We start from the raw sequence: 25,901 nt of genomic DNA, 5'->3' as shown, positions 1-25,901 counted from the left end.
AGCAATATATAAGCAAAACAGTGTCCTCGATATGCTTGGAAAAGCTTATTGTGTATCACGATAAGAAAATTATAAAACATTCTAAAAATAAAATAGTCATATTACCCAGTTCTACTTTACATAAAGGATGAACGCCTCCGTAGTTGACCAAAATTGCAACGCAAGATGCCCTATGCTTCATGAAGTTGCATGTAGCCAGAGCGGTGCTTAGTAGTAAGTCTGTTGTTAGTTCCTCCACTTTTGGCATAACCAGCAAGCTGATTGGCACCTTTTTTTATTGAAAGGCGGGACTTAAGGTTGAGTGTTATGCGAACTCTCATTCATATTGCATGTCTATATAATGTCTATGGTAGGGCCAGGAAAAGCCAGGAAAGCTCTTCACACTTACTCTGAATCAGGAGCGTGGGTCAAGTGCTGTAAATGTGACTATAAATGAAGGAAATTCAGGGACCTACAAAACACTGATTTAAGCTGGTTTCACACTGAATGCTGTATGTATTGCGCTCGCCGCTCATGTCTCTGAAAGCTGCTGTCAGCACTGCTTGTGGTATACACGGTGTGTACTGGCTAGTTGTAGACACAGCGGTTTGGCTTGCAAGTTTACTTAAGAGGCTACCTCCTGACTAGTGTTCACGTTGGTAGCTTAAAAACCTGAATGACCAACTTGGGCCGACTCCTGCTTTCATGCTAAACCTTTTCTTGATGAGCTGTGATTGATTTTCAGACTATAGCTTGTGTTTTAGAAACCGATAAAACTACCCTTCCTCCATGTTGGAGGGAACTACCAGAAAGACCCACTGCTCTCTGATTGGCCATGTGGAGACCTGGCTGATTATTTGTATCCCAAACACCTTTTAAATTCGTGCATAGGCTGCCACCACCTCCGATGTGGCAGTGCCGGGAAGCTGACATGCTCCAAGGAAAGCGCCGGCTAACGGATGCCTCAACATCGTTTAAGACTGATGAGGTTAGAGGCCATCTACCCACCCTGAGAGACCATGATCAATTGTGCTGTCTCTGACTCCGGCCGCTGATGGCATAGCTCTGGATAGCTCATTAGACCACTTGGCCACTGTGAGCCCTCTTGGCTACATCTTTGACAGTTCAGTGTTTACCCACATTTTGGAGCTCCTCTAGTGTTGCAGACAACCTCACAGTGCTTTGGTATTTGGGAAGTTTAAAAATAATGTAAATCCCCTAGGAAATCTGAGTTCTGTGTACTTGGTTTGATGTTTAATATCCAGCCCATACAGTCCCGACTTCACAACATCTACAGTGCCTTAGTCCCACCTGTTCACGCCCAAGTTACAAGGTGTGCTATGTGAACAAGACTCTGAACAAGATAACACAAGTCAATCAGACTTAATTAAGATTAATTCTGCTAATCTGTGAATACAAACCGTCACAGCATGGTTGTTATGGTTCACTGCATGCAGTGATACGGGGAATCCGCTGTGGCCTAAGTGCAAATGAACGTAATGTGGAGCGAAATTTCACATTGTGTGAGAGTTTCAGGTTGCTGCAGCTGTTTTCTTGGATGTCCTTCATTTAAAAATGATTGTAGTTGAATTGTAGCTGTTGTACAGGACTGCGATATACAACAAAAACTTCCATTCTCTCCCATTTAAAACCTCCCTCTCTGCAGTGCTTTTACTCAGTGCATCCTCGGGGGCTTGTCCATGGTCTTGATTGTTCAGGAGCAAGCCGAGGCTCTGTCTTTACTTTCAGTCTGATATCACTGAAGACCTCACGTCTGGTTTGTGCAGATTACTGCGTCAACCTAATGGCCTGTCTTAACCAGCGTGCTCAACTGGCCTCCCGGTGTCCATTAGGCTTGACTTTTTTTGGCTCTCTGGAGCGACTTTCAGCCTTATATAATGTGCTAGGTTTGATTCTCACTCTCCTCCAGGGCCTCGTGTGTGTGTGTGTGTGTGTGTGTGTGTGTGTGTGTGTGTGTGTGTGTGTGTGTGTGTGTGTGTGTGTGTGTGTGTGTGTGTGTGTGTGTGTGTGTGTGTGTGATGGGGGAGAGAGAGAAATGGAAAAGTGATGGATGTCTGGGCTTGGAGCTGGTTCAGGGTCCATATAGGAGCAAATAAAAGGTGTATCTTAAATGGTGTGAGTGGGCCGCTTCACTGAAAGCAGTCTGTAGTGGGTTTTTCAGACACCCCCCCCCCCCTTTTTTTTTTGTGCAAGGTTTGAAAATGTGGCTAAAAAAATATTTGATTTATCTGCCTTTTCTATTCAGTGTTTTAGAACATTAACCTGTACCCCTTATTTATTCATGCACTTGTCTAATAAACCAATCATTTGGCAACAGTCCAGTGCATAAAATAATGGGGATACGGGCCAGCAGCTTCAGCTAATGTTCAATCATCAGAATGGAAAGGGGGCGGGGGGGGTGATCAGTTATTTTGAGCTTGGCGTGATTGTTGGTGCCAGATGGGCTGGTCTAAGTATTTCTAGAACTGCTCATCTCCTGGGATTTTTCAGCACAGCAGTCTCTAGTGAGGGGCAGTTCTGCAGACGGAAATATCTAGCTGATGAGAGGTCAGCAGAAAATGGACAGATTGGTTGGAGTTGACCGAAAGGCTACAGTAGCTCAGATAATCACTCTGTACAGTTGTCGTGAGCAGCGCAATCTATGCACAACAGCATGTACCAACTTGAGGCGGATGAGATACAACGGCAGAAGACCCCCCACTTCTTTCAGACCGGGAACAGAAAGCTGAGGCTGCAGTGGGCCTGGGCCCAACCTGCCTTGTGTCAACAGTCCAGACTGGTGGGTGTGTTAAAAAAAAAAAAGTGTGGGGAATGTTTCCTTGGTGCATTTTCGGCCTGTTGATACCAGTCAAATACCATGACTTGAATGCCACAGCCTGTTTGAGTGTTGATGCTGACCTTGTGCATCTATTTGTGGTGTCAGTTTACCTGTCCTCTAGCTGCAAATTCCAGCCCTGTGTCACAAAGCAAAATTCGTCTCACTGATTTCATGAACATCACGTGAGGTCAGTGTTCTCCAGTGGCCTTCCCAGTTAACGGATATGAACCCAGTAGAAGACCTTTTGGGTGTGTCTTTGGAGGGATTTTGACCTGATTTTGGTTTTATTGCGTAGTGTGATTGCAGTAGACACACACACACACACACACACACACACACACACGCACCATAACTTCCACACTTTTAGGAAATAGGAATGCATGGTCACACTGTCACTCGCCCACATGCCAGCTGAGAGAACATGTACAGCACTCCTTCTCAACCTTGCTCTGTACTGTGCTTGTAGGAGCTTTTAGACAAAGGTTTTGGCACCCCACCTTTTGGCCACATCTTTGTGGACACAGCTTTTGAGTGAGCTCTTGGACCAATCATCTTTTGCGCAACATTTCTGGCCCCTCATTACTGCTGACCTGCACTCACTCTTGTTTCTCTCTCTAGTTTGCTTTAGTCAGTTTTGTATGTTTACTCCTTTGCCGGACAGCACCTTGTCCCTATCGCGGTTGTGTAGATCTTCGTATGGTCCAGCTTGTCTTTACTCCCTCAAACAAAAAAGAGCCACTTGCCGCAGTTTCTGCCACGCTCCCTCTGCAGGTGTCCTTCATGAGTCAGACCCGGGCAGTCGTACAGATGCGTGAACTCGGACACGCTTGAAGGAAGGCATTTCTGCTTTCATTCAGGTTCTGCTCTGTCCCTCATGTGTAATGGTTTGCCATTCCTCGTGTTGTTGTTCTGTTCTGAAAGACTGGACGCTTTGTTCTTGAGTGGGTTCTTCTCTAGGTCTGCCGTCCACTTCCATTGAGAAGGTCGTTCGGAGGTAAAGCAGTGGCTTCAGCAGCATTTTAGTTTCGTTCTGAGTGTTTTTTTTTTTTTTTTTTTTTTTTTTTTTTTTTTTGAAAGCTTTTTCTGCTTGAGACTTTTCCTTTTTGAAACTGTTTATAGTTCACCTTTTAACGAGGACGGGGGCTAAAAGGAGGTCGTGCTGGGTCATGGCAGCAGGTCTCTTTTCGGATTCATGTCTATAGTTTCCCCTTAAAGGGAAAGGGGCGTTTTCAAGGCGCATGCAAGCGTGTTCATGGATCACATTTATCTGGCCACACAGGAAAAAGCAGCCAGGGCACATTATTCTTGCGTTTACACCGCTGTCGCTACTCAACCAACCCTCCCTCCCTCCCTCTCTCCTCCTTCCAAAATACCCGTCTGCTTTTTGATTGGTTTCTGTGCTTCCTGACCGCCCTGCTGGACTGAGTTTGAGTGGGTGGGGTCTGGAGAGTGTATGTGTGCTCAACAGGAAATAAGAAGAGGTTTCTGAGTTGAGGAGGGTTAGACCGTGGGCGTGCTTGTGTGCCGTTCTCGCAAGTCCTCTTCTTCTACCTCCTCGTGTCTCTGCTCGGCTGGACCCAGTGAGTATATTTATCCGTCAGATCTCTCAATCTTCAGCTGTAGGAATTCTCCTCAGCCAGTTCTGAAGCCGTCAGGCTGCGCAGCGTAGGAGTGGGTGAGTGCGAACGCTTCCACCCGGCGTCTGCGTGGTGGAATGAGTCACATTCTGAACTAAGCCTGGGCCAGAAGTAAGAAGTACGTCTCGAACACAAGAGCCTGCTTTCTATAGGATTTGGAGCGTAAATATCGACCTTGGTTCTACGCTCTCTCGTACTTACTTCCCCTGGAGGAAGACGTACGAGCTGACTGCTAAGCCAAGGCTGTAGAGCTGATTGAACCGCTGCCTCATGATCGTTTCAAATGACAAGTGCTGTGTGTGTTTTTCCCCTGTGGGTGAAATAACCTGCTTAATGTACCACTTTGTCACTCAGACGGACTTCTAATGTGGGCTTTAGAGAACATGAGGAGGAGGGAGAGGCGAGCAAGAAAAGTAGCTTTGCGTTAGGCTGAGATTAGCTTATGGTGAAATTGCAGTGGGACAGAGGTGACTGCTGTTTTTAAGTAGCTTTGGATGAAGTCGCCAATATGTGACGAAGATCAGGGGCCTACTCGACCAGAGGGGAAACTTGGGGGCCCATACACGTACCTCTGGTTTTACATGTACTTGTGTAAGTAATTCCTCTTGTTCTGAACAGTTGTGCCAGCACTGGAGGGGACCAAGGGGAAGCGTATCTCCAATATATTGCTCCTGCCTGCTATCATCAGGACATCAAGTGGAAAAGTAAACATGAAGCTGTTTGCACTCAAAGTTCCTGCACTCAAAAGGCTGCATATGTTGAAAGTCATTAGTGTTATTGCATTAGGGTTTAATTGGCTTCCATTTCCAGAAGCAAACATCCTCTGCAGTGCAGCAGCCTGGTATGATTTGATACGTAGACCACTTCCACTGCTAATGTGTTGCATGTTTCTCTTTTTTTTTTTTTTTTTTTTTTTTGGTAAGTGCTTCAGGATTTTATTTTCATGCTCGGTCCACAAAAACTGGTTTTCCAGAGACATGGAAAGACTCACAAATGAGCTCAGCAAAATGGGAGAATTTCCAGAAGTAATGCTGCCAAGAGACATGCCCTTTTAAATGCAACTTTTTTTTTTTTGTTTTTTTTTTTTTGGATACAATCCAGTCTACCCCAACTTTGGATGGGATGTTTAACTTGCTTTTCTTTAAGCCTGAAGAAACGTGTTCTTTTATGCATCAGTTCCTTTTTTTAATAGTTAAAGCGAGAGATGTACCTTTTCCAATATCTGTGTTTCATACTCTTGAATATCAAGTATCACACTTTAGATGAGCAGGTAAAAGTAGGCTCATTTGAGACTACTCAAATGCAGAGGTAACCTACAGTGGGATTATGCACTATTCCAACCTGCACTTGTTGAGCACTTTATTAGGAACACTGTACTAATAATTGGCAGGGCCTCCATTTGCTCTCAAAACAACGTTCCTTTGAGGTTCTGGTCCATGCTGACGTTCCTGCAGATTCTGTACTTTCATGATGTGAATCTCCTGTTCTAACACACCCCAAATGTGTTCATTTTGATTGACTGGGAGGGCCACTGAAGAACCGGCATTGCCATGTTCATGAAACCTGTTAGAGACGACTTTTGCTTTGTGACCTGGTGCGTCATTATGCTGGAAGTAGCTGTTAATATTAAACTGTAGCTACGAAGGGATGCATAGCATGTATTCTTTAGCTCAAAAGCAGCCAGTTCACAGTGGACGAATGATGCCATATGTGTATAAACTGGTCTAAATGAATCATTTACAAAGTTTGTGTTGTGTTTGGCCCAAAACTCTCCACATCGTTTACACCACCTCCACCAAACTAGACTGTTGATACAGGAAGCTTGGGTCTGCTGAATTCTGGCCCTACCATCTGTACCTGTGAGATTCATCAGACCAGATTTGTTTAGGTGTGTTTGGGTTTTCAACTGCTCCGATTTGGTGAGCCTGTGCCCATAGCAGCCTCAGCTTTATGTTCTTGGCTGACAGAAGTGGAACTGGAGTCATGTATGTTACTATATGCCCCAATGTTCTTGTGTTTGTGGTGTTCTGCTCACCACAGATAAACAGAGTGGTCCTCTCACTTTCTGTACTTCAACCAGTCTGAACATTCTCCGCTGGCAGTCTGGTACCAGCAGTCCTTCTGTGATGAAAATCCCAGAGATCACCTTGATCGGCCTGATTTTATGCACCGTGCTACTGCCGTATGATTCCCTGTTAGTATTGCATTAATGCATGGGTGGATAAGTCTTCCTAATAAAGCGTTTGAGAAGATTTATTACAGGACTGGATCAAATTCATTTATTTTAATTATTTTCCATTCTCTGATATCAGATTTAGCTTTTTCTGGTGGTCTCGTAGAGGTGCGTCAGGCCTAGATTTGGAACAGGCATCTTGTAGAGCTGGCATAATAGTCTAATAAACCAGTAAGTTATTTTAGAGTAATCAATGGGTAGTTGTGTAGAAGCTTTGTTTGAAACCAAAGAGACAGTATCTTTACTTATTCAATTGAGGAAAACCCAATTCACTTAGTGGTCATTTAGTGGCTCCTGTGCCGTGACCGGCAGTGAGCAGGTCAATCTGTGGTGCTTAATAAAGTCTCTGCCTGTCTGTTGTGTTCCTTACCAGCTTCTCCATCCTCCTTACCCAGACTGTCTGCATTTGCCTTTGCAGAGCCGAGCAGGACCTATAGACATGCCCAGGTAGGGCCTCATTTACCCGGATGCTGCTTTTTAAACTCCTGACTTTCTTGGCCGTTCTGCAAGGTCAACGCCATGTCTTGCAGAGGAGTTCAGCCGCCCTTGGAAAGAACACGACCAAGCATTGAGGTGCTTAGTCACAATACGTGGCTGCTTTCATGAGCTCGGCAGTGACCTCTGGATTTGGTACAGTTTGGATGATAAATTGAAGAGAGCCGGTGTGGTTGGAAAGCAAGCTGGAAAAAAGTCCTGCCTTATCACATCTGCGTTTTATTTCATTTGCAAGATGAAAACGACCGCCTTGTGCTTGAAACCGCTCTCCTTCCCCAAACGAGAGAGCTGATTATATTAACTACAGCTGTGTTTGTCCAGGAGATATTGTCGCCTGGAAACAAGGCAATGTCTTGCTGCTCTGTCCCTGCAAATCAAGTGTTGCGGTGTCCTATTTGGAGAAACATCAGCACTCTTGGCTTCTCCATGAACATCTCAACAACTTCTTCCCCCAGTCGAAGCATTTAGAATTACTGCTCTCAGATATTACGTTGATTAAGGTTGGAAACCAGTTGATTTATAGCAGTGCAAAGGCTGGTCAGTGTGGTAAAAATAATAGGTCATGACCCATAAACACGTTTGCACAAAATACAATGTGCAGACAGCTATTTACATGTAGAGGAAGTGCACCTGAAGGGACGCAGGGATGTTCAACTCATAAACTACTGTCAGACTCGTTTGTACAGTTGTTTTTACTCAAATGCTGTCTTCTTTAAACCTGGTGATCTTCACGATCCTCAAAAAAAGGCACATACTCACTGAGCAGTCCATTAGGACTGTCATTCAAGTCAGTCATTCAAATACTAGGTAGGGCTGGGTAGGGCCTTTTGCTATCATGACCGCCTCAATTCTTTGTGGCATGGATTTCACAACATGTGGGGAACATTCCTTTGGAGGTTCTGGTCCATGTTTACGAGGCAGGTTTTCAGGTGTACCAGTGTTTCCTCTGGGAATCTTTTAGGTAGCAGCAGCAGCAGCAGCAGCAGCAGCAGCAGCAACATACCCAAACTCCCCCACCAACCTGGGATATGAATGTGAAAAGGTACTTAAAATAGCAAATACCACAAAATGAAATGCAGTGAAACTAGACTACTTGCAGCTTATGTAAAGCTCTTAGATCAGTTTTATACATATGGCATCTTTCACCCACTGTCAACTGGCTGTTTTCAAGCTGAAAACGAGCTGTGCAGGGCTAGGATAGTAATGCTAGCTGAGGGAACCGGACCTTCACCTTTGTTTGTTTACCAAAAGCCTGGCTGCCTTTCTCTGTGTAAATTTTAAGTCTTGTGATCTACTGTGGCTTACTGTGGCTTTCTGTGGTCTCGATATGGCTTTATTTTACTGTCCGAATGCTACAACTGGCTATGAAACTGGCAGGAAGCACCAGAGTCAGTGTCTGGTGCCAGTGTGCATGTCTCCATTATAAACCATGGCTTTTGAATTTTTAGGCAATGCATGTTGAGTCCGGTGTGCAATGGGCTTTACATTACATTGCAGATTTTATTTTAAACTGTATTATGTAATTACTGTCCTATTACAGATATAAATAAATAAATAATTAAAGTAATGGTCTATTTAGATTTAGTATCTGATTTTGTGCCCTGCATAGTACACTACATTTGATGTCTCCCCTTATGAGGTGTTGTCGCCCCATACAGGACGTGTTTTCAACGATGCTCAGATTCACCTCTTCGATCACATCCAGAAGTCATTCTGTCGGATTCAGGTGACCGGAAAAGAACCGCTAAAGAACCCTGAACTTATTGTCCTGTTCATTAAGCCAGTTTGAGGCCTGGTGCAGCAAAATTCTGGATGTAGTCAATAAAAGAGACTGTGATCATGAAGGAAGGCACGTGGTCCGCAAGAGTACAAGAGTGTGATTCGATTGGTATTAACAGGCCAGACTCTTCAGATGTCCAGTTCAGGTGTCTTTCTGTTCATGCCACCTATTTGTGGAATCCAAACTGACACATATCACCAACACACGATTGCTCTAGTTTTAGTTGCCGTCAACGGAAAGCTCTGTGCACTACATACTTAGAGGCTCATGTTCCTGACTAAGCTTGCAAGCAACACTGCTCTTGTAATCCAGCAGCTTCTGTTACTGATCTCCCAGAGCATCTCTGTCGAGCGTGCGATCAGTCAGTGGTCATTAACGCTACGCTCTATGCTCTAATGAGTCGACTTTTCTGAGGGCTCTGGCCCCTTCTCTCACTTTCCCAGAGAGGCTTGGTGTAATTAGGCCTCTCTAAGTGTTTGTTCTGCCATCAGAGTCCTCTTCTCACATCTCAGCCTCTTTAAGGACTGCATGTTCTGGAGAAATCGCATGCAGCAGGGTACAAACGCAAGCAACGTGGCGGCCTTTTCAGGGGCCGGCTTTTTCTTTCCGTGAGGAGAAGGACTCAGATCTCACTCAATGTATGAATCACCAAATTCCTTCCATGAAAAAGTCTAAAAATACTCATTTCAGTGCAGCGTGATGGACATTTCAGAAGCCCTGTTCTTTTCTTGTGTAGTATGTCATGGTGGGCTATTTTCAGAGGGACGTGGTTATGTAAAGCAAGAGGGGCGTGGTGCGTTTGTGTCCAGCGTGGCGGTTGCTGATGGGTTTGGGTTATGTTTCTTCCACACCATCTCTCTTGGGTCCTTACTTGAAATCCTGACCCCTCATGAGACATTTGGCACCACAGTTCTTATATATATATATATATATATATAATATATAATATACACACACACACACCACAGCCCAGCTTGGACAAAATTAAGAAACTGGACTGCACCAAGACTTAGACATTTAGAGGTAAAAGACTAGTACATTTACATTACCAGTGCAGTCTGACTGTAGTGTAAATCTTGCCTTACATAATGCACCCATGCCTTTCCTTCTAAAAGTCTAGGCTCTATCAGTGTCCAGGAATATGGCCTTTGGAGTTTAGAGACTAATGATGTTGATGTGCACAACAGCTCAACCAACTAAGAATTGAACACCTTGTCCTGTCAACAGGACCTCTGATGGTGTCCCGTGCTACCAAGATATTAGCAGAAGATCCTTTAAGTCCTGTAAGTTGTGCCTCCATGGATTATATCAATGAGCCTTAGGAACCCATGACCCTGTTGCTGATCCATCGGTAGTCCTTTCTTGGAGCACTGTGTTTTGTTGGGTAGGTCCTAAACACTGCATACCAGGAAAGACCCCACAAGACCTGCCTGATGTTTTGGAGATGCTCTGACCTAGTCGTCTAGTCAGCACAATTTGGCCCTTGTCAAAAAATGGCTCAGACTTCCTTATAACGATGATGTTGGGCATCCGTTAGCTGGTGCAGTGGAACTGGTGATGCTGCATTTGAGTGGCAGTAAAAGAGGTGGTGGCTGGCTTAGGATGTATTGGAGGAGATGCGTGTTAAGTCTTTGAACTTCTAGTGTTGGGAGTAGCGCTAGTGAGATTTTTTTTTAATTATTTATTTTATTGAAAGTAATAAATTGGGAGGAAAAGTGGAATAATTTGACAACTTTAAAAAGTGTCAATCTCTGATATCCAGGCCGATACTGGCCAGACAACAGGTTTTAATCACCCTCAGCTTCGTCAAACCATACTGTTCATATGTTGATATTTTGGTTAGATCTGTAAGTGCAACCCTGCCGATGTGATTAAAAATGATGCTGACCAGTGAAGCCCTTTTAATAATGGAGGAGTCTTAACTTTGACCCAAAATGCATTGCTCCATTGTATCAGCACGGCTTCTGTGCAGTCGATTGGTCTGATATGAACAGTTGCTAATTTTAGTTTAGTCTGTTTGCCGCTATTTTGCTAGGTCAGCTTGAAACTCTGTCTGCTAATATTGCGAATGTTTGGCAAGCTCTGGCTTTAATACTACACCAACCAAACACCAGTGTAGAGGCAGTTCTAATTATAGTGCAGCTTTTTTTTCTTCTCATTTCTCTTCTAGCAAGTGCCCACTTTCTTCAGGGACTGCGGAACTGGTTGGTGGTTTTTCTCTCTGGGCAGGCCCAGTAGAAGCACTCCTCATTGGGTTTATGATGACTAAGCGCCCGCGTGTGTGAGTTTGTTTCCGGCCGTGGGTTTGATTTTCACGCAACCTGACAGACTGTTGGGCCTTTCTGTCTTCCTGTCTTTGGGCAAAGAGGCTCTCCTTCCTGCTATACACATCTGCCTATACATAAGCCTCACTCCCTCCCTCACCCTCTCTCTCTCTCACATATGACCAAGTGAGCGCACACTCAAACAATGGCCCATTCCTTTTTAAATAATCTCACTGTTATTCAGCGAGATGATGGGTGTGTGTGTGTGTGTGTGTGGGGGGGGGGGGGATTAATGGTGGGAATCTTCTAGAAATAGAAATCAGTGCCACACAAATCTGGCTCTGGCCTGAAGGGCTTAAAGGGCTTCTATGTATTGGATTGTTGGTGTAGGGCGATCTAGTGTTGATCCCAGAAACAGATCCGAGGTCAGCACCTCTAGGGCGCAGTGCTTATATAAATACCTGTCTAGGTGGGCCTCGGTTTTATATGGCGACCAGAGATTTGGCAGAACGGCAAGAACTTTTCAGGCGATTGCATCACTTTCTTTTTTTTTATATATATTTTTATTTATTATATATTTTATTTATTAATCCTATTAATTTCTTTCATTATTAGTGAGTGGTGGACAATTGAAGGATGTGAAACCAGACAGATGTAAGCTGAAAATTAAAAAAAAAAAAAAAAAGACTTATTTTTTGTTACTGTTGCAGAACAGTTCTTCTGTTTGTTTGTTTGTTTGTTTTTTTTCAGTTCTCTAACAATTAATTGCTTCATAACATCACATAATGTAGATGAAGACTTTGTTTTCCTCATGTTCCCCTCATTCTGCATTACATTATGTATGAAGATCTGCAGTCATGTAGTGTGCCAGATATTCGTAAATGGAGGAAATCTGATTCAGGGCATTTTTTTAAATATTAAAATATTGGCAATCAAAAATGTGAAATGGAAAGAATTTGGCACAGAAAACATTATGGTTTGGCTCCTGGAACATTATTTTGTAAGCAAGGATGAGTATAAAATGAATGTGCACAAACTGATCTTGGAACTTCTAACTCTTACTACTTGGGGCAACTTGGGAAAGATATGCTAATGCACAATAGTAAACAGTATTTATTTATTTATTTATTTATTTATTTAACCAGTTTCTGTAATCAGACTAAATTCTAAACTGATCTACTTTGTTTAGAGTAATGGTTTAAACGACTGTTTGAAACTCTATAGTGGCCTACCTGACCATTCAGCTCCCAGTTCCTTCACAACTCTGCGGTCAGATGACTTGGTGTGTACGCATTAACATGTTCTGCTGTTAGAATGTACACATTGTAACTTGACTAGCTTTTGGTTCAGCTGCACTTAACAGTTAATGTTTTTTGAGAACGCCAGAAACCGTGTTCTTGTGTTGCCCACCAACACAAAAACAGGAGCTCAAAGATCTCACTGTCACTCTGTCTTAGCCCCCATCCACACTCCTCTGGATATTTTTTAAAAACTGAGATTTCCATCCACAACCTCCATCCACACGGAGACGAAAACTCTTGCATGAGCATGCTAGTCCTAGGATGACTGTGTGTATGTGTGTGTGTGTGTGTGTATGTGTATAAAATGAAATCTAGGCCTAGCTATATGTAGACATTTTGGCACCTTTTGACTTTTGTAGTTGTAGTTTTACTCCTTAAATCTTCTTGCTGCATTAATGTTTACTAGCAGTACATCATCTATTCCTAGAAGTTACAACTACAAACAGTAACTTCCCAATTCCTTGCCCATTTAAAGGTTCTCCACACTCCCTGCTCTATTACGAGTACTGTTCTTTTATGGACACAAGTGATTCTTCCCACCCTTAAAGTGGCTTGATCTCTAAGAATGTGGATGTGTTTGCTTAGGCCTGAGTTTTTTTTTTTTTTTTTTTTTTTTTTTTTTTTTTTTTTTTTTTTTTTTTTTTCCTGCTCAGTTCCATTATGAGTTAAACCTCCATGTGTGATTTAAATGTGGACTAGTGCGGCACCTTCCCTTCTTGAGTTGAAATGTGCACTCCAGCTCAAGGGTTGGGAAATGGAGAACCACATATATTCCTCTCCAGTCTAACTTTCAGCTAATCAAGCCCTTCAGAAGGCAGTAATTAGATGGATCAGGTGGGGTCTATTCGTGTCTGAGCTAAAGTTAGATTTCCAGGAACAGTGTTGGGAACCTGTTCTAGGGCATTATACTGTGCTTTTGTTTTAAGTGTAGATGTTCATGCATTGACTACTGTAATTAACGTTGTCGCAGCCAATTGACTTTGTTCGATAATAGATGAAAGTGGTGTAACGGATCACAAAACTCTTTTTGAGCAAAACAGCTGAGCTTTCAGTTTCAAAATCTTGTTAATATTATTTTAAAGCAGTCTGTTTGTATTATCCCTCCATATTCTTATTTGCATTACCTTGGTCAGGGTCCAGAGCCTATCCAGAATCATTGAGCGCAAGGCAGAAATACCACCTGGAGAGGGTGCGAGTGCATCGGAGGGTTTGTTTGTATTGGTGACCTTTTTATTTTGGCACTGTCTGTTTGTGATGTAGTGGTTCAGTGGTTGCTTCTGTCTACACAAAAATTTAATAGTGGAGTTGGTGGCTCTGAGGTTGATCTGATTGACGATGTCTCCTTTTTACACTTAGCCCGTGTCCACGATAAGACTCCCTCGCCTCACACTAATATAACTCTGCTCTCCACTCACACGCCGGAGTGATGGGGCTGCAGATGTGTGGCCATGGTCAAGGTGTTTTTGCTTTTGTGGCTCAGTGTATACAGACGTCACGCTCCGGTCGAACTTTACCGATCAATCCGAGAAAACCTTGTCCAGCATTAAATGTTGAGGTTTGAGTCTTGAAAGAGAACTTTTCAGGTTCCAGGACTGAGCCTTAAACAGCTCCTGCTTTAACCCAGCACTAAGTGGGCTAAACCAGGAGGAGGAGCCTGGGCTCGATCCACACCCAACTAAATTAATCAATAAGCTCTGAATGAGTAGACCTGTTTACAGATTTAGTGTCTCGCTCGCTCGCTCTCTCTCTCGCTCTGTGTTCGCACACAGCTGCTCTCTCTCTCTCTCTCTCTCTCTCTCGCTCGCTCTCTGTCTCTCTGTCACTCTGTAATTACACTTTCTAGTCGAATACACTCTTACGTAACGATATTGAACCGGGTTAAGCAGCTCTCTGCTGGGGCTCTCATGTGGTGAGCAGGGAAGGGTTGAGGAGGAAGGAACGGTGGGCTGCAAGGAAGAGAAGCATGGATGTGAGACGGACGGCAGAGATGACCAAGGCCGAGGGTACTGCTGTGGCAGGGATACGGGACTCTGGGGTTTGGTGATGTGAGTAGAGAAGTAGAGAGCAGGGTTGCATTAATCCTCACTCTTTCACCATGCGTCTCTCGTTTACCATGTTTCTGGGTTCATCCAATCAGAGTGAAGCTGGAAGGGAGGGGGAGGGGCTTATGCTATTATGGGAGTTGCTATGTTTTTATAGTTACTGCATTGACATGTCTGCACTTGGGGGTGTGGGGGGGGGGGCTCCTATAAGAAGTCAACGTTTACACACTCTCACACATGCACGCACACACATGCACATCTCTCTGCGGATGTCGACCATTAAACCTACAAAAGCTGGGTGAAATGAGGCGAGACGAGTCAGAGACGTGGTGTCTGTCTGTGGGTGTGCTGTTATGTCAACATCCAGAGATGGTTTGACTGATTTTGGTCAGCATCTGGGCAGCGGCAAGACCGTCTCGAGGCAGCGTGCTTGTCGTCTCCACCAGACAGAGGAACAGTGATGTCTTTCCTCACAGCAGCCTTGATTTACAGTGATTCTCTGCACCAGGGGAGATCACTCAGATCGCTTGTGTAGCTGTTTGTTGGCTGTGTAATCCAGTTCTGTGTGTGTGGGCGCGTGTTAGCTGAATGATGTACACCTCCGCCACGTTGCCCCCGCCAGCTCGGACGCGGCAGGTAAAACGCTGTCATTATCGCTCGATTTAATTTGGAGCTCCCCGGAGAGGAAGTGGAGGCTGGAGAGTGAGTGCTTCTAGCGCTGCTGGCGTTAGTCTAATTTTCTTTACTCACCACATTGCATGCCTGTGTGTGACTGTGTGTGTGTGTGACTGTGTGTGTGTGAGACTGTGTGTATTAAATGGAATTTAAAACAGCAGCGCAGTTCTGAAGTGGTGTTTCTGTGTTCCTTTGCATCCCCACCTACACCTCCCACTATTGGCAGTTTTACAGAACACTGCTTAATTACTGTACATATTTGCAAAAAAAAAAAAAAAAAATGAAATAATTGAATAAATCACTAGCTTTGCTTGTAAATGCATTTTATATGGCAAATCCTTCAGCTTGCGCCTCTTGAGGTGGTCCATTGTGGGTTGTAAGGTTTGGGATCGTTATCTATAATGTGCCTAACAGATGGCGAGGTGACATTCTCATTCTGCACCCTCATTTCTGGCCTTTCCTAACAATGAATATGATAAGTTGTAACCCAAAGAAGCTAATTGAGTTCTGACCTTTTGGATAAGTTGAAAGAAAGTTTTTTGGGGTTCGGGATATGATTCTGGAATTGTGTATACATGTCAGAAGAGAACTCCAACTTCTCAGCTTGAGAAATTTGTGTATGTATTATTTATTATCTTGTTGTTGGTCCATGATGAGTGACGAGATGTTTTTTGTGTTTTGCAGATTGATATTTCTTTGTACCAGATGAAGAACGATGCTGGCCATGGATCAAGGTGTAGTGGAGGAATGGCTATCTGAGTTTAAGGTGAACAACTGATCGATCGATCTATCGATCTATCGATCTATCTATCTCCCTTTTTTAAAAGAGCTCAGTTTGCTCTTTCCTTCTCATGTTCCCATTTTGATTGTCGAGTGGGGACAGATGGGTGTAGAGACGGCTCTGCCTCAAGCATATCAATCAGTCTCCTCGAAGAGCCGCACCAACAGTATTCAACATGCTCCATCAGTCTCTCTGTCTGTCTGTCTGTCTGTCTTTCCTTTTGTCTTTCTATCCTTCCCTCTCAGCTCCCTATCACTTATGCTCGCACAAGCACATTTTACATGCACACACGCACCTCCTCAAGTGTTTATTCCTGCTGAAGTGTTTGGCAGAGCACCCTCTTCATTGTCACGTAGGCTGAGGTGGAAGCCCTGCTGGATGGTGGGAGGATGTCTGAAGTGGAGAGGGAAGGGGAGGGAGCAGGAGAACACGCTGGCTGTGCTTTATTGAAACTGCATCTTTTTAAAATGCCTTCAACCCTGCTTAGCGCTGGGTGATGCATAACATATACAGGTCTTTTAGTACCAGTCTCACACTGCTGATATTTATCTTAAATTTATTAGGTACAGGTACAGCAGTTAAAATCTCTGGCAACCCAAATGTGAGTTCAGAGCCAACAGTGTAGGAATATTCTGAATTTCACCAGTATTGATCTCATCTCCATGTGGAATGGACAGTCCTAAAAGTGGGTCAGGTTTACATCTGCATACCCCTGGCCAATCACAAGGCAAACATGGCTCCACCCTCTCTTCGGGGCTGAGCAACCTGGGGAACGAAAGCAATGCCTGCTGAGCGGAAGCTCTGGCAAAGCACTGCCCCGCATGCCCTGTAGTCCCTTGTACCCGTTGCCCATCGCCTTTGTGCTTCACCACAGAAGTGGCTGGGTGCCATGACGGACAGGAGGTGAGATCTGCTACGCGCCACCCACTTGCACCCTTTCCTACCAGCAAAGCATGTAGCCGGCTGTCAAAGCAGAGAAGCAACGGGTGCCAAGACTGGAGGGACAACAGGGCATGCGGGTCACCTGCTGATATCAGAACCTCAGTAAACCCTAGAGATCCGGTTTGAAGCTAGTGCCAGTGATTGAGGGCTGATGGTCACACACGTTCATTAGAATATTAAGGCCCCGGCCAGACCGTTCTCAGAGAAGTCTAAGGAGTGCGTTTTGGCCATTTTGAGTGTTTTATCCTAGTTCTGCTTTGTGTTTTCTATTTAAACTTGCTAAGTGCTTCATTTAACACCCACATTTAGTGTTATATAAAATAATTCATATATAAAAATGTTTTCCCAGGGGTTTTAACTAAAAAAGCTAATCTAAGCTGATTAAGTCCAATAAAAACTTGCTACAATCCATGGGCAAACATATGTAAAGTGAAATAGAAACCTCTAAAGTGCAGCATCTGCTCAGCCATGAAGTTGCAGGCCACAAAAGCTCACACAGCGAGCCTACCAAGAGCAAAAAGGAAAATAAATGATCTGTCTTTGGTTACAACTTACTGCAGGGTTCTGAACTGCCTCTAGAAATGACTGTGCCAAGCATTGCTTGATGTAGTGTAAAAGACCAGAGCCTCTAAAGCAGTTGGATCTCCTTGGAGTGGGGGGGCCTAATGGAAGAACTGTCTGCATAGGGTCAAGTGTAATGTTTGGTAGAGGAGGAGCAATGGCCAGGGGAATAAAGTCCCTTTCCTGTTTCAACATGACCTCCAAAAAAAAAAAAAAAAAAAAAAGGGCTTGTGGACAGTCTTGACTGGCCTGCGCCCAACTACAATAATGCCCTTTGGCTGAATGGAATATAGTAGAAAACCTTCCCTGATAAGTGGTGGGTATAACCGTATCTGTGGTGGATTCCAGGATTTGGGGTGAAACTAGGATGCATGCCAAGATGTGGCACCTCCTAATTATGTATAGAACAAACTCCACTTGCAGAATATCCTATTAGTATTTTGGTGCAAAATGCCCACATTGAGATTACTGTAGTGGCTTCAGATTAGCTCGATAGGTCCTGTAGTTATTGTAGTCAAATACAATAGAAATGTTCACTGACCGGAACAATACCATAATGTGATCTGTAATTTGCAGTCATGTGTGATATAGAAAACAAGGTTAGCCTTGCATGAGGGCTCTCACAACCTGCCATGACACTGCTGTCCTCTTCTTACACCTCCAATCTCTCCCTGCACATCAACCTCAATCAGCTCTTCAGAAATCATTAGAGGGTGTCTACTTATTTTAAGTGTGGCAGCTACACCCCCCCCCCTAATCACCAAAAAGGGTTTGACTAGAAAAAGCATTAACTTTTGAAGATGTTCTGTGGTATCGTGCACCAAGATGTTTAAGACCAATCAGATTCTTGTAGAGTCTTGAAAGCTGGGTGGACCTCCATGGATTGAATCAATCAATCAAGCCCTATGTGCCAATGACCCTTGGAGTTCTTCCTTCGGTACTAACCTCTGCATTCTAGGAACACCAGTCGAGACCTAAAGCTTTAGAGATGCTCTGACCCAATTGGCTAGCAATCACAAATTTGACCTTGTCGCAGTGGCTCAGGTTTTTACTCTTGCCTATTCTGCTTCCAACACCTCACCTTCAGTGCTGTTGTACTAGATGATGGATGCTATCTAACCTGCTCTAATGTTAAAGCTGATTTGTCTGTCAGGTTTATATCATTTGACTTGGTCATTTATGTCCTTTTTGCTTTTCAATCAACGTCTCCAGTCTCAGAGATCCAGAGCAAGAGGCAGTCCATCCGACTTGCTTGTAAAAGTGTCCCCCAGTGCTGTCGCTTTTCTCCCACCCCTCCAGACTGTTATTACAGGATGTGTAAATGTTATGCTGTCTATGACCTTCAACCACGGTGTGCGTTGCAGACACTTCCAGAGACGGCCATCTCCAGCTACGCTTCGTCTCTGAAGGAAAAGGCCTCGCTGGTTCCTGCACTTTACAAAGTTATCCGGGAGAATTACAGTGATGTGAGTCTTGACCTTCATCTCTGACTTTTTTTTTTTGTTGTTGTTGCTTCAGGGCATTCGCGCTGTCTCTCGCCTCTGTCAGAACCCATCTGTATTTGAGTTACTTCTGGGGTCATGTCTTGGGAGGCCAAGTTCAATCAGACACATTTACCTAAAAATGTAGACTAAGAGAAGTATAAAAGGGCCCCTTGTAATGTAGGTGCTGCTTTATTGTGTGCGAGCGAGCAAGAGCTAGTGTGCAAGACATGGTGATCGAGAGGGCGTGAGACACAGCGAGGAGATGCTGCGAATACACTGTGAGAAAGGGAGAGAGACACTGAGGGCATGAGACTGTGGACGAGAGAGAGCGCGAGACGCTGCGAGAGACCCACTGTGCAAGAGCATAAGACAATTCGAGAGAAGGAGCGAGACATTCCACACGCGAAAGAAGAGAGAGGGAGGCACTGTGAGGCACAGAGAGAGGGAGGGACGCATGGCAAGAGTGAGCGAGAGGCTGTTGGATGGTCTGTTCTTTACAGACTGGCATCAGCTGTGGTTCTCAGGGCAAAACTGTTTTTAATCTGTGCTTGATCCGGTGGCCTATACCCAGATCCCAACCACTGCGAAAGTCTGTCACACTGGCTCTGCAGATGGTGTGCTGGTGAATGACACACACACACACACACACACACACACACACACACACACACACACACACTGTTTAAAACAGGCGGTAACACAAGCCAGCATGTCCATGTAAACCCATTCGTATTCCTACATAATAAAAGTGAAGCCGTTATCAATAACCGAGTGAGCCATCCCAGAGGCCTTCAGAAAATAGGCTGTTGATGCAAACAGGCTGTCCTAGCAATGTTGGTTCCAGAGGAAACCGTAGGGTTCATAAAGTCTCCTAAAATGTCATCACAGGACCTACAGGTAGCTCTTGTAGGTCCTGTGTTGTCAAAAGCGCAAAACCTACCATCAGAAAGACTGGACAGTTTTTTAGGGTGTATCTATACGTGGTCCTAGATAGTGATACATTTGCAGTTAAGTGAAATTGGGGAGGGGGGATGAGGTTGCTGCAAGTAGAGGTCTGCATAAGGTGGATTTGTCCACAGGTCCTGTGCAACCCACGTAATAGTTAGCCAGTCCAACACTCACCTGCTCAGGCAGTCTCTGTCCGCTTGTTTTATTCCAGAGTAATGTCACCCTGGTACAGCGAACCATTTTCATGAATAATATGACATAGGAGAACCGAGGACGTATGTGCGCTTGCCCTTGCTAAGAGTGCTTGAATGCAGAACGCTTGGCTCATCATAGTTAGCAGCTGTCTGACCCTCAGGAGCTAAGGAGTGCCAGACGGTTCTCCAGCATCGCAGCACTCAAAGGTGTCTCTCTGTGAGCCGCAAGCGACACATCACGACACTCTGAGCATTGTGGGTGATTGTGGGGCATTCGAGCCTGGTGTGACCTCGGTACTTTTCGTGTGTGGGCTGCTGGCCCATTGTGTACAGAACGAAGACAAATTACTAGACTCATGGCTTTTTGTGTGTGGGAAGGTTACCAATTTGAACAGCATGTTGTGCTTATATAAGCTTATGTTATGTGAGCTAGTATGTAAAGCCTTAGTCACCCCCCCCCCCCTTTTTTTTTCTGTTCACAGCTCCTGGAGCCAGTATGTCACCAGCTTTTTGAGTTCTACCGCAGCGGGGAGCCTCGTCTCCAGCGCTTCACCCTGCAGTTCCTGCCAGAGCTGGTGTGGAGTTACCTGTCGGTCGGCGCTGGCCGGGACCCCCACTGCAGCGGCTGTATCGAAGCCCTTCTGCTTGGCATCTACAACCTGGTCAGTGGGTCTTCCTTGCTGTAAGGCGTCTGTATGCCCCTCCCCCTTTCCCCTGTTTTTCTTACGTGCTCACATCCTTCATCTTCATGTGTGCAGATGGTTTAAGTACATGGTTGCACACAGGCTTCAAGCTAGATGTTAGAACATTTATGGAGTAAGCTCTATCAATTCAGAGAACACCGTTCCACTGCTCCACAGCCTAATGTTGGGAGGTGTTTTACCCCTCTAGTCGATGCTTGGCAATAGGCATGGTGACCTTAGGCTCATGTGAAGCTGTTCAGAGCGTGCAGTTCTTTTGGCAGTGCTTTTTAAGAGATTATACCCAGCACCCTCAATTAAAAAGGGATGTCTGAAGTTAGTGCTCCTGGAAGGGCTGGTAGGAGGACGAGAAGGAGGAAGCCTAGAAGGGGTGTCTCTGTCTGGGGCCTTTTATGCTTGCTCCTCCACCTTCTCATCTCCCCAGCACCCAGAATAACAGAGTAGGTCATCTGCCAATCAAATGCCATCCGCGGTGTCAGGGGGCGTTAATCATCCTGACATTATCGGCTCTGCAATCGCCTGCATGCCCTGGGGACGGCAGGCCAATGGGGCCTCGTGTCAGATGAAGGCCAAATGCGGATGTGTTATAGACGCAAATTCACCCAAGCATCCGATCGGTCTTCAGTGTCTTGGAGTTGCAGGCTCACACACACATGCTGTCAGTTTGTATTTTGTGGAGCCGCTGGCCTCAGGGCCACACACTTGGCCGGCCATAATAGCTTACAGTGCCCTAGAGGGGGAGCCTTCTTCTGCTGGGTTTCAGCTCAGACACAAAGAGGCATTGTTGCGGTTGGTGTTGTGCATGCACAATTTTGTAACGCATTAGCCTGAGATTAGCGGTTGCACCAGTGCTTCAGAAGGCTGTTCGTTGAAATTCACATTGAACCCTGAACAAAAGCTATGCCTCATTGGTATGTCCAGTTCCCTTTATGAGTCTGGGAAATGCCAAGGCAATGACTACAGCAACACGTGAACTTGTATTTCTGGTGGTTCTTCAAATTCAGGATGAGCTGCCTTGGGACAAGTTTTGATTTTCCCAGCTGAAGAGCGTAGTAAATGTCCCGTGGTAGTAGTGGATGATGTGGTGTTGATATGAAGGCCAGTGTTGTTAAACAGGTCAGACTGGCTGGTCAGTTTTGTTTTGTGATAACTGTGCACATGACAGGAAACAGATTTCGAGAGGTTCAGGATGTATGGTGCAGTAATTGTTCCCTAGGCTATAATGAGCCACAGCCTTGCCTGAAGAATGATCAAAAGAATTAACATTCAGTGCCATTAATTTCACCACTAGGCAATATAGTTTCATGTTCTATGGTACCTTTGAATGCATGAATGATGTCTTAATTAAAAGTTGCTGGGGTTTTGTTTTTGTTTTTTGATTTTAGATTTCCATTAATTTTTACATCCCTTCACTTTTGTTGCAGGAAATAGTTGATAAAGATGGTCAAAGCAGAATATTGTCCTTCACCGTCCCTTCCTTATCCAAGCCATCAGTATACCATGAGGTACGTTTGGAGAGTGTTCTTTCTCACCGTATTTTTCCAGTTACGAGAGCTTTTCAAGTCATTTCCATCACTGTGTTCCCTCCCCTTCCTTAGCCCTCTACAATTGGTTCCTTGGCCTTAACCGAAGGAGCTCTAGCCAATCACGGTCTGAGCAGAGTTGTTTACAGTGGACCCCACCTCCAGAGAGAGACATTTACGGCACAGAACAGGTGTGGCTGCTCATCAAAGATTCATAGTTTTCACTGAATGCTTTCATTTCCGCCATCTATTATTAACGCATCAATGAGGGCTGTTTATGCAGGCCCTGGGCTGTGTTGTTGTGCATGTGTGGGGTCGTTTAGGTTTGCAACCTTTTAATTTGCAGTGTTTTACTGCTGGTTTGAGCCAAAGGTAGTTTTGTAGGGTCAAACATGGGTAGGGCTGTACCTGACTTTGGCTGACCACAGATTTGGCTGTTCAGAATTAAGTGTTTTTTTTTGTTTGTTTGTTTGTTTGTTTTCCATATAGATTACCTGCCAATCAGAAACTCAATTGGCATTAGCTTCAGTAATGATTTTTACCACATTAGCATAGTGAAATGCAAGAGTTATGGGAGTCATGGGAACATGTTTTTGAGCATTTAAAAATCAATAAATGATAACCGCATATGAAGCATGATTTCTCATCACTGTGAAAGCCTAACTGTCTCTTATTCTGTCTCAGATTTGAAGTGCTAACTTTTCTGCTGCTCTGCTACAATGCTGCTCTGAGCTACGTGACCAGCTCTTCCCTCCAGTCTCTTTGTCAGCTGAGCTCCAGGTTAGATGTGTACACACACACACACGTGCAAAATAAAAACAAACTTCTGAGTTGCAATTATTATATTTAAACCCTGTGATTTAAAAGGAAACTGTCCCATTGGTTACTTGTTTCTTCCCGACACCCAGGTAACTCACCTGGGTCACGTATAGGGATTTGCATATTGCGACATATGCAAGGCCAGTATTGCGATAACAGTTAACAAACAGTATGCTGCTCTTATACACGTACTTACAGACACGCCCCTACAGAGCAAATGGAGATAATGCTTGGCTTAAATGCATGGCTAATGTATCAGTGGTGCTAATGGAAAATACTTTACCTTATTAAGCCTACTCCGTTCCTTCCTTTCCAACTTTTCTAAACATGTGAACATTATTGAAAGTAGTCCATAAGCGAAGGCTAGTTCTGTATGTATAAGAATTTCCGTATTTGGCTTTGGCACTCCCCCCCCCTCCTGCACAGTGGTCCACAGTCAGGCCCACAGAGGTGCCAGCACAGCTAAAGCCTCTCTTCCTCCTATCCCTTCTGATCCTCTTAAAGACTTGAACCTGGGAACGGCTCCAAGCCTCCGGCCTGGCCCCATGAGCCAGCACGGGGCCTGCCATTGGTCTTTTCCCACCCTGATTACAACAGCTTAATCGGCATTGCACAGCTGAGCAGCGAGTGCATTGAACAATCAGAGCCGCAGAACACAGCGGCCACAGAGAGCAGAGATCACCACACGCCGCTGCGCCCAGACGCAGTGCTGAGCCGGCCAAAGGTCTTTCGAAATCTCTTTTGTGGAGTCCGATAATGGGGGACACATGACTTACTTCTCCAGCATGAATTGAACTTGTGTGTCTCACTGCGCAGGTGCATTAGGTGAAAGTTTGTTAGGGTGTGCTTTAAGGTAACACACTTATTACTAATTTATTTATTTGTTTTTACAATTTAGCTTCAGAACCTTGGTGCTTTGATTACATTCAAGTGTCCCTGGTTGTAATGTTCAGTGGTTCTCAGTTGTTCTTACTAGGTAGGTGGTGAGTGGAACCCCTCAGCCAGCATTCACTCACCTTTTCTCCGAAACCCCTTGTTAACCTATTCGCCACTTTTTATTATTGTACTGGGTACTCTCTACTAGCGCAATGTTCTCCTGCGTGTCATAGAGGAGCTTACGCTACATGCCACATTGTAGAGTACCCAGCTGCCTGAAATATGGGAAGGAAAAAAAGCTCCTTCAACCTGTTGCAGCACATCATGGCAACAGTGTTGTCCAGGCTGTGTATTAAAAACTAACTGGTACACCTGTTGATCAGAACAAGAAAAGCACCTGGTTAGGTTCCTAGAATCAAGTCCCGCACTGGCTTTTAACCATGAAGTCCGATCCAGAGATCATTATATGTCCGTAATGGCTTTCTTGTATAAAGTAAAGTATAATAGCACTTCTTTTGGAAGAAAACCATAAAGGTGGCTGCACATACAGCATGCGAAGAGCACTGGTTATGAGCCCCCGTAGCATTAGCCTTAATAAGCTAAGGCTTGCCTTTCTGAACGCATTTCACAAACAATAATGGGAACTTCACCATGAGTTCTGTGTTCAGATCTGGATGTTCCTTCTTTTTCTACCCTACATGTGCAGGCTTATTCTGCTGCCCCCGTCGGTTTTGGGGAAATCTCTTGTATGGCTTTGGTAGTTTCTGGGTGAAAATGGCCATGGCCATACCCAACACACATTCCTTTATATTGCCGGGTCTTTGAGACCTACCAAATTGAAAATTGGACAAATAAAAATGCATGATATTTTGATGAAATCTTTGCTCTATGCCTGTATACTGACTTTTTTGTGTCCTGTATTGCCCCTTCAGGGTTTGTATCTGCGGCTATCCAAGGCAGCAAATGCGGCGATATAAAGGCATCAACAGCAGAATGATGGTGACGTCCGAGTTTCTGGTACAGCTGATCACAGGCATCCACTTTGCCCTGTAGGTGACCTCTTAAAGTTCACTTTTCTGTTAATGTACACAGCCAGATTTTTAACTTTGTCAGGCCACAGGTCATTTTTCTGAAGGTGTTGACAACAGTAGAATGGTTCACCACCACAGAGGCTGAATCAAACAGGGGTTTTACCTTTCTAGCAATCCTCTTGAGTAGTCTTTCTTAACATTTTCCTGATCCTGCAGACCTGAACTTGACCCCATCCGACTTGACAAACTACCTGAAAAGTGATAAAAAAAAGTGATAGTACCATTTTCACTCACTCCGGAAGGCCTGAGGCCACAGCTCTCTACTTTTGCTGTCCTTCACGCTTTGGGAAAGGCAAAAAAAAGGCAAATTAGGGTTTGGTTTTCTGATGGTTTTAAGCATGGTCACAATAATGTCCAACTTGGCAACGTCAATAAGATTGGGATTTTCACCCTCAAGGGGGCGTTGTCATTCGTACAGCAGGGAAGTGACGTGTGGTTGCTTTCCTCCATTGTAAAGATCCTCTCTGACCCTCTGTCATTGTATTCTGCTCTTGTGTTTTCTTTCTTTTTTGCAATCCTCTCCCTAATCTCTCTTTCGGTTTCCTGCAGATGTAATGGAGAATCAGAGCTGGGCTTCAGAGCTCTGGATGACGTGCTATACCGAGCCCAGTTGGAGCTCTACCCAGAAGCCCTGCTGGTGGGTTCTCTCCCTGCCTCATTTGAAGGAATTATGCAAATCCAACCAATTTCTTCTTTATATTTTTGGAATGCATTCATTTGCTGTTCTACAGTGCTC

At 44.6% G+C, this 25,901-nt stretch overlaps 1 protein-coding gene across 7 annotated transcripts in view; it reads left to right on the top strand.

Annotated features, from left to right (window-relative positions):
* hycc1 (hyccin PI4KA lipid kinase complex subunit 1) overlaps positions 1-25,901 on the top strand; it is a 36,425-nt gene that overhangs the window by 3,259 nt on the left and 7,265 nt on the right. For 3 of the 7 annotated variants that reach the window (XR_011979279.1, XM_072675314.1, XM_072675319.1), the window contains exons 2-9: positions 15,930-16,011; positions 18,894-18,995; positions 20,638-20,817; positions 22,281-22,361; positions 22,455-22,570; positions 23,064-23,159; positions 25,007-25,123; positions 25,715-25,802. Coding sequence is in view for 6 of the 7 variants with exons in the window: in XM_072675314.1 (XP_072531415.1) it covers positions 15,961-16,011; positions 18,894-18,995; positions 20,638-20,817; positions 22,281-22,361; positions 22,455-22,570; positions 23,064-23,159; positions 25,007-25,123; positions 25,715-25,802 (831 nt within the window). In the remaining variant the exon portion in view is untranslated. Of the gene's footprint in view, positions 1-4,300; positions 4,399-7,242; positions 7,262-14,450; positions 14,574-14,895; positions 15,273-15,929; positions 16,012-18,893; positions 18,996-20,637; positions 20,818-22,280; positions 22,362-22,454; positions 22,571-23,063; positions 23,160-25,006; positions 25,124-25,714; positions 25,803-25,901 lie in introns of those variants that run through there. The other 4 variants (XM_072675315.1, XM_072675318.1, XM_072675316.1 and 1 more) reach the window with 4 other exon arrangements.

The sequence above is a fragment of the Salminus brasiliensis genome, chromosome 3 (genome assembly GCF_030463535.1).
Source record: "Salminus brasiliensis chromosome 3, fSalBra1.hap2, whole genome shotgun sequence".
Classification (NCBI taxonomy): domain Eukaryota; kingdom Metazoa; phylum Chordata; class Actinopteri; order Characiformes; family Bryconidae; genus Salminus; species Salminus brasiliensis.
Note: the sequence above shows the minus strand (reverse complement) of the source record. Positions and strands in the feature narration are given on the sequence as shown.